Source organism: Andrographis paniculata, unplaced genomic scaffold (genome assembly GCF_009805555.1).
Source record: "Andrographis paniculata isolate CXL003 unplaced genomic scaffold, ASM980555v1 Contig58END, whole genome shotgun sequence".
Classification (NCBI taxonomy): domain Eukaryota; kingdom Viridiplantae; phylum Streptophyta; class Magnoliopsida; order Lamiales; family Acanthaceae; genus Andrographis; species Andrographis paniculata.
Genome location: NW_026137593.1, coordinates 2,902,751 through 2,912,173, shown reverse-complemented (window position 1 = coordinate 2,912,173; position 9,423 = coordinate 2,902,751). Strand labels below are relative to the sequence as shown.

Sequence of the window (9,423 nt, the reverse complement as noted above, 5' to 3'; positions counted from 1 at the left end):
AAACGGTTCTAATACCAAACACATTCTAAATTTTTTTAAAACAATTAATTAATTAGGTATGAATTCAATTGTATACATGCAAGATTTCACATCATCACCACATCATCCATACATGTGCAAATTAAATAATTGCAATCTAATCAAGATTATTTCTTTATTTAGTTATATACAACAATATTTTCACCATGCATAAAGCAAAACCCCAAAATCTAACCACCCTTTTCTTGTAATTAATACACAATTTTCACCTAATTTTTATAAATAAATAAAGAAGAAATATATATATATATATGTGTGTGTGTTTTTCTTCTTACACTCACACTTCACCTCTTCTTCTTCTTCCCTACACTTTCTTGAAATATTCTTTTACCATGGAAATCTCTCCCTTTCGTGTCATTTTCTTACTTGTTCTAACATTTGCCAACTTTAAGGTGCGCGTACAGGCGAGGGCCTTCTTCGTTTTTGGCGACTCCCTTGTCGACAACGGAAATAACAATTATCTAGCCACCACGGCTCGGGCAGATTCACCACCCTACGGCATCGACTATCCTAATGGTCGCCCCACCGGCCGCTTCTCCAACGGCCTTAACATCGCCGATATTATTAGTAAGTCGAATTCGATTCCTACTTAAATATTTTATTTTTCCAAAAAAAATTTAGAAATCCATCAATCAATCACTATAAAAAAATATCAATTTTGTAACAAGGTTTTTCAGTCCTTAAATCCACTTTTTCGTTACTATTGACATTAGAGACAGAATTATAGATAAAATTACGTTACGTGAACTTTAAAGACGAAATTTCATTACAAATATAATATTTTATTTTTTTTTGTAGTGAATCCATTTGAATCAATTTTTCACTTATGGGTTCTCTTTTTCATTGCATGGATTTCATCTACACGGATGCGAAATGACGAATCTGCCCCTACCCATTTTTTTTCCTTTTTTTAGATGTAAATTAATTTTTTTTTTTTTTTTGCTCGAATAATAATAGTTTTTTTTTTTTATTATTATTATTATTATTATTTTTATTAATATATAGGTGAAAATATGGGTTGGGAATTTACATTGCCATACCTAAGTCCAGATTTAAGAGGGCAGAAACTACTGGTTGGGGCCAACTTTGCTTCTGCTGGAGTTGGAGTTTTGAATGATACTGGGGTCCAATTTGTAAGTATTTTATTTCAATTTCATTTCAATTTTTATATATATAAATCTCTTTGTGAAATTAAATCTGGGTATATCTATCATTGTTCTCGATATTAATTAATTTACTACTATTACGTCTTGCAATTTTAATTAAATTTTTCTTTTGCAATTGACATCATCGATCTCATCATGCTATCCCAAGCAGGCCTAGTTATAGGACAAAATCATAGTCGTATTTAATATTTATTTTTAATTTAAAATACTATATGAAATCAAAGATTCATTTTCCATTCGAAAGGCCATTTTATACTTCCTATGTTCCAACTTAGAATACATTTTTTTTACTATTTTCGTCCGTACAACTCCAAAAAGTATTATTTTTCTATTTTAGTAAAAGTAATAATACATCAATACCAAAATATCTTTAACTTTTACCTAAATAAAAAACATACAATTACAAATACAATTACTTTTTACATAATATCAAATGATAAAAATGTCGAAACATCGCTTAGACACTTTTAGTGACTAATAAAATATTATTATTTCTTAATCTATTATAAAACCCACAGACCCTTTTATTATTATTATTATCCAAAAGCATATCTTATCATATGTACTCCAATTTTATTACAGTCCTGAATTATGCATGCATGCATGCATACGTTACCGAAAGTGAAACTACAGTAATATTCTAGCAATATAATTATATGCATGTAATGTAATAATATATATATATATATCAGGTGAACATAATAAGAATCCACGAGCAGCTGAACTACTTCGCGCAGTACAAGGAGAGGCTGTCTGAGCAGATCGGAAAGGGAAACGCAGACAGAGTTGTGGCAGAGTCATTAGTTCTCATCACTTTGGGAGGAAATGACTTCGTCAACAATTACTATTTGGTCCCATTCTCTCTCAGATCTCAGCAGTTCTCTATCCAAGACTATGTCCCCTTTGTCGTCTCTCACTACAAGACCATCCTCCAGGTAAAAAAACTATTTTTTTTTTTTAATCGCGTACCTGATTTTCTTTATTATTTTAATCCCGTAATTGAAGCGTCTATGTATAGAAATTATAATTTTCTTTTTTGCACAATTGATCCTCCGACGCTGGAGATACGCACATGACACCCGCGTGACACACCAGAACACACGTGTTCGTTAGGTAAACGCTACCTGACGGATACGTGAATTTTATTTTAATCCCGTAACCGATCATCTTATTATTTTATTTTCATAAGTGACTTTATTTTTTGCACTTACATGGTGGACACGTATGCTCTGACATGTCAGGCCGATGCCAAATGGGCATCTCTGAGTTGAAAGACCAATTGTGCCAAAAAACTTTTTACTTATGAGATGATTTTTATACAAACTCAATGCGAGAATAAAATGATAAGACTTCAGTTATAGTTATGAGACTAAAAAATAAATTTTTCCTTAATATATAATTTGAGTTTTAAACAATTTAGCATTTAAAGTAATATTTTGTGAGTTCAAATAAATAATTATTTGATATAATATATATATTTAAAAAGTTACTTAGGGCCCCAAATTTATGGTTTCTTTTAAGAGTCTATTTTTACAAAATATATAAATATATATATATATATATATATCCTCCTATATAACAAAAATGTGAATATGTATAATATTAAAAAATAAAATATGTATACACATTAAAATTTATTTGATTCTATTTAAATATTTTATGAAAAAAATAATTGAAGACAAAACCAAATAAACTCAAAAAATAAATAATAAAAAATTATTAATTTCATTTTAATTATACATATAAAAAAATTAAAATAACAATTTCTTTTCTGTCCATCAAAATATCAATACTTTCAAAAGTATCAATATAATAAATAGTATCAATCAATTAATATATTTTTAATGCAGAAATTATACAATTTTGGACTTCGCCGGATTCTGGTGACCGGAACCGGTCCTTTAGGATGTGTGCCGGCGGAGTTGGCGTTGCACAGCACAAACGGCGAGTGCGCTGATATAATTCAAAATGCCGCAACACTATTCAACCCACAGCTACTTAGTCTAATCGAAGAACTCAACAAAGAAGTTGGTTCTAATGTCTTTACTGGCGCTAACACCAACAATATAAATTTCGATTTTGTGGACAATCCTCAAAAATATGGTATGTTTTACATATTATGAATTTTCATTTATTTATTTATCTATTTTGCAACACATTTATAAATATATAATTACAATCGTAATTAATCTATATACTTGACTTGATCAAAAGGACGTATATGTTGTGGATGGAGTATTAATTGTTTCGATCATTAAGTTTGGATTTAAATTCACATATTGGGGAGAGAAATTCAAATACTTCCTCCATAGCATTTGCTTTTTGGACGTACATTTTTTAATATTAATATTATATTAGTTGTAGGAAAAAAGACAAAAATATCTTATTAGTATTGTGTAATATAAATATGGTAATATATTGTAAATTGGAAGATTATTTATTATGTTAGGTAAGTAGTACAATTACTAAATTAGAAAATCGTATCTTTGTTTTGGGATAGACAAAAATGAAGACAGAGAGAGTACCATTTTAAGCCACTATTATACATTATAGTGAAATATAGCGCGGCTAACTCAGATATATGATAAAATTGATATGCAATGAAATATATACAAGAGAAAATTGTAAGAAATATGTTAAATAGGAAATATGTATTCTAATGTGTTGTAACTAAATATTTTTAATTATGAACATTGTTATAGGATTCAAAAACTCGAAAGATGCATGTTGCGGACAAGGACCGTACAACGGCTTAGGCCTTTGCACTCCATTCTCGAATGTGTGCGACAATAGGGAAGACTATGTGTTTTGGGATGCATTCCATCCGACCGAAAAGGCGAACCGTCTCATTGTTCAAGGTTTCTTTAATGGCTCCGGTGTTCATATGCATCCGGTGAATCTTAATACTATGCTGGCTTTGGATTCGAGGGCTTGAACAGGGCAGGACGATCGAGTTTCCGCTATTTTTAGCTAGGGGCATGAAATGAAATCTTGATGAATAAACATTGGAAAATCTCTTTACTTCATGTTCATGTTCATGGCTCTAAAAAAATAGAATTATATCGATCCGCTTTTGAATTTTAAATGATTCTTGTGTTACCTATGGACTATATTTCAATTTTTACATCGATGCTCAAAGGAAATTAATATTTCCAAATTCATTTGTTTGAATATTTGTGCGTATTGTTGCCTTTATAATATATGGAAAATCTACAAGTAAACCAGAATAGGATCAAATAATCGAATCACAGAGATTGAAATCGGAAACAAAATTATAATTCGAGTCTCGCTTTATACGCGAATTTTTGAAGCGAATTCGGTTCGCTACCAATCACTTTCCAAGATAAAACGAACGAAATTTGATGTCTTGTTGATTCGTCGTGGTCTGCGTCGTCTTCTCCTCACATTGGCTGGCATAATCGGGTTTTCGGCTGTTGTGAATTATATCTCCGAGCTGTTCTTCTTGATTCTAGCCGTGGCTTTGTTCGGGTATGCAAAGGTAGTCGAGAAAAGAGACTATTTATCTTCAGCATTGCCGATTGCAGCTGTTTTAGCAGCTGTGGGAGAGCCTTGGGCGAGAGTAATTGTGATAGCAACCTATACAACCTTGGCAATCTTTCACTTTTCTAATTCTTGTCGAGATTTAGAAGAGGATTGGTAAAATATATTTATGAGTAATATATTATATTTATGGTAGTTAGATTCGTAGGATTCTAGAAGATTGAAATAGAAAATTTCAGTTCATATTCCAATAAAGATAAAAGATGGGAGAGGCGGCCGGCGCATAATTCCTCCGGTGCCTCTGTTGTGTGCTGCATCGCCGCCAAATGGGGTGGCTACCGGCATCTGACATGGATGATTGTTTAGCTGGCTTGGCTTGTTCAAGGTACTTGCTTGATAATTAGATCTGTTAAGTGCATTTAATGTTATAAAGAGGGCTTGCAGATTCATTGGGCCCTGAGCTGTTGGTGATGTCTTGAATTGACTTGGGTTATTTTTGTGGCTCGGCCCATAAAGTCCAGATTTAATTTTGTACTACTACTCAAACCATATGTGATTTTATTAGCTAATTCACCTTAAATGGGCACATAGATTCTTCTTATATTTATTCTTAAATATAAATGATGTGTTTTAACCCCTTTTCTAGTTAGTTATCATAAGAAATAATATAATCTCCCTCCTAACTCAAAATTATTATTTATTTTTATTACTTTTTTTTTTTTATTTCATTCAAAAATAATACTCCCTCCGTGCCGATGCAAGGTTGTCGTTTACTTTTTCACGTAGATTTTTTAATATTAGTATTATAATGAGTTGTAGTAAAAATACGAAAATGTCCCTATTAGTATTGTATAATATAAAAGTAATGACGTTTGTGTAATATAGTGTAAGTTTGAAGGGTATTTATTGTGTTAGGTAGATAGTACAATTACTAAATTAGGAAATATAACCTTATTTTAGGACGGACAAAAATAAAAAATAGCAATCTTTCAATGGGACAGAGTGAAGTATATATTTTTTATTATAATAAAAATAATTACATATTAATACCTGATGAACAAGGCAAAAATATTTGGAAATTTTCTGATAACTAATTAACTGAACAACACCAAAGATACAATAAGTTATTTTTTTTTAAAAAAAGAGCTAATAATAAATGGCCCTAACGGCTCAGTTACAAAAGGAGCCCGTTCATCAATACTAAAATAATATTTTAATTGTGAATGAAAACAACGAATGTATTTCTTTGAGTTGAGTTTGAGAAAAAATTGATTTTAGTTTGATATTAAAATAATATTTAATGAGATATTTAGCCAGAAAAAAATATATATATATTTTTTTGACAAATACAAAATCTAAATAGTAAAAGTAAAATTCGGAGAAATTTGATTAAAGAAACATACCTATATTTGTTAAATATGTATAAATAAGTAATTCTTTTGTCCATGAATAATTATATTCATATGAGTTGGACATAGATTTTTAAGAAATGGCTCCCTCCGTCCCATTTAATTTGTCTAACTTTTTTTTTTCATCAGTCCCACATAATTTATTTATTTTTTAAATATAATTACACACTTTAATTATATTTTAAAATTCATAATTTAGAATTTTTTTATTAATTAAACTATTTAGTCATTTTTATTTTAATTTATAATTATTTTCATTAAATCATAATTATTTTCACTAATACATTTTTTAAATTACCTACTAATTTTACGATAATTAAAACTCCATGCTTAAATTAAATAGAACAAAGTAACTGAGACGGAAAGAGTACAATATTTCCTGCGTTCTACATGTGGTGAAATATTTGATTTTTTATACGAGAATTAAATAGAATAGATTAAGAATTATGAGACGTGATGAGAGATAAATATATATTTATTATTATTTTTTATTTAAATAATGTGACGAGATAAAACATAGTTAATTATTTACTATTTTGAAAATATTACATAGTATGTGAGACAAACCAAAATATGAAATGTTACATTGTATACGAGACAAATGAAACATTATAGTATTAGTTAATTATTCACCCGACAATCTTTATGGAACAACACCTATGTATTTTTATTTAATACAATATATGTATTATTTGATTATATATATACACACACACTTTTAGTAATTGCAAAAATTAACATAATATTGATTTGTGAGTTAGTACCATAACCACTCTGCAAATAAATATACCTCAAATAATTTAAAAGGTTAAATAAAATATATTTATTAAATATGTGAATTGTTGAATAAGTATTTTTATATGGGAGTATTTCATTGTTAGTAAAGCAACTTTTTGTTAAATTTTAATTTTTAACAATTAAAATATTATTAAAGTTTATCTCGGTATCTTAAAATATATTTTAAATGAACATAGATAATATTCTATATTTATTTTTAACATAAAAATATCATCATAAAGATTCTTAATTTATTTTTGCCCAAATTTCCGTAAATGTCAAAAACAGCCCACCTTGAAAAAGACCGCAATCTCTGTTGTTACAACGTCAATGTTTCAATTTCAACATGCATATTATAAAATAAATAAATAAATAATTATTAATTATAAGATTGTAATGAAATTACTTTGAAGTACCATTCTTAATATATAGTTGTTAATACTTTGATGACTTATCTCCTCGTGCAATTGAGAATATCAAACTTAAATAGCTAGAGATGGTAAAAAACAGTTGTTTACAGCTCTATATTATATAAAAAAAAACATATACATATATTATTATATTAAATTAAATAACAATAAAAAAATATAAGCAGATGACATTAAAGTCATGGTGCACATGAAACTGCGTGAGTCAAAATTTCCAGATTTCCAGATTTAAAAGAGTTACAACTTAAGAAAGAAGAAGATGATGACAGACACACACCCCACAATATTTATTTTCCATATTATAAATAGTTAATTTTATTTTTTAATTTTTTCCGTCTCCATAATCGAGATTCACAATTAACCTTATTAGTGTAAATTATATATATATATATACATATATTACCTTTTCATTCTTAAATTTCAAAATAAATTGCATATTAAATTACAAGATTTATTATTATTATTATTATTATTATTATTTAAATGAGAATGTATAAGATCAAAGAGATTGGAATATGGAATTTGTATTATATTATATTATTATTATTATTTTATCACTAGAAAACAGAATAGAAGCCTCTCCCACGTACGTTACTCGTTAATTAAAAATTTCAAAATTAAAAAGTTTGTCTTTTCCAATTCAAACAAATTTAAAAATTCTTTATTTTAATAATTTCAAATTGTTTGGGAAATCCAAGCAATAATAATAATAAATAATAATTATTACACATTGATTGTACGTATAGGCACTATGTGTATAACACCAACACCAACACCAACACCACCTCTACTTCTGCAGTTAATTAATATACATATATATATATATATAAATGTGTCTTCAAACTTTGGAATGACCCTAAAAGTTTTAAATTTACTGTATAAAATTGTATCCTTTATATATATATATATATATAAAGAACAAAAAGAGATCCCACAAATAATAATTATAATAATAAAACTTTTAATTCATTGTTCATCATATTTTCTCAACTTTGCATTTAAATCTTTTGCCTTGATTATTATTATATTATATACTGACTCATGGGCCATAAAGTACTTTCATTGTTTTTAAGTAACATTAAATTAACGGTAGATTGGAATATTTAATATGGCAGCCCCACAAATCACAATCATCCATTGGGATTCACTGTTACGTTCATCCAACAATTAATATCCTTAATTTTATCACTCATATTTAATTATATGATGCTTTTATACTCTAAAAATTCATTAATATACAATTTATTTGCAATATAAATTATTATATATGAAGATATTTTAAACTTATACTTAATATATATTTTATTCTCGATTTTGGTACTAGAGTTTTTATACATAACTAATTGGTCAACAACAATAATCCCTCGTCCCTCCCACCCATACTGTCTTTTGTAGTAAATTTAAAAAAAAAAAAAAAAACTCATTATATCCGGGTGTGGTTTGTGTAAGACGAAAAACAAAACAATTTAAAATTAAAATTTAATATAAAATATTAATTTTTAGATTATCTACACAATTCACTATATTTTACGCTAAAAAAATATGCATCAAACCAAAATACTAAACAAACAAATATATTTTGATAAATAAAGGTAATAGTAAGGGTAATATGTTACTTAAATAAAAATAAACTATTTAGGTGAAAAAAAAAAAATTCTATACGGTGAATGAGACAATTTAGGTGTAACAGAAACAATACACAAATTTTAAAGTTATGCTTTTATTATATTATTGCTTTCATTTGTTAGAGATCCATTGTGTGTTTGATTAGTAATTTTTTTTTTTTTTTAATTTTTACTATTTAATTTTACAACTTCTTATATAAAAAAAAACTATTATATTTAAATTACAATTTAAACGAAAAAAATATTAAAATCTAAAAAGAAAGAAACCAGAAGAACTTATCTCTATGCATGTTTTTTTTATTAGTGACTTCATTCATGAAATATTCCCCCAAGCCCATTACGACTAGTTAATCCATACCCTACTAACCTTGGGAATAAAAATAAATAATTTAAAAATAGATCCAAATTTCCAATATGTTTAAAAAATGTAATTATCTGTAAAAATGAGTAATATATATATATATATATATCATTGATG

General features: G+C 27.5%; 1 protein-coding gene across 2 annotated transcripts; it reads left to right on the top strand.

The window, feature by feature from the left end:
- Nucleotides 1–296: 296 nt before the first annotated feature.
- On the top strand, nt 297–4,290 carry LOC127257688 (GDSL esterase/lipase At5g33370-like). 2 transcript variants are annotated; one of them, XM_051284155.1, is made up of 5 exons: nt 297–606; nt 1,090–1,172; nt 1,898–2,140; nt 3,056–3,308; nt 3,908–4,290. In XM_051284155.1, exons 1-5 carry the CDS (start codon nt 372–374, stop codon nt 4,138–4,140), a joined length of 1,047 nt encoding a protein of 348 aa, XP_051140112.1. In that variant the 5' UTR covers nt 297–371; the 3' UTR covers nt 4,141–4,290. The 2 variants fall into 2 exon arrangements, with proteins under 2 accessions (XP_051140112.1, XP_051140111.1); XM_051284154.1 differs by having other exon boundaries at nt 298–606; nt 1,045–1,172.
- Nucleotides 4,291–9,423: the final 5,133 nt, after the last annotated feature.

Excerpts from the sequence above, each read along its gene's own strand:
- LOC127257688 (XM_051284154.1), top strand. The coding sequence starts at position 372 with ATGGAAATCTCTCCCTTTCGTGTCATTTTCTTACTTGTTCTAACATTT. Across the intron at positions 1,173-1,897 it reads ATGATACTGGGGTCCAATTT|GTGAACATAATAAGAATCCA; the intron begins GTAAGTATTTTA and ends TATATATATCAG. Across the intron at positions 3,309-3,907 it reads GGACAATCCTCAAAAATATG|GATTCAAAAACTCGAAAGAT; the intron begins GTATGTTTTACA and ends ACATTGTTATAG.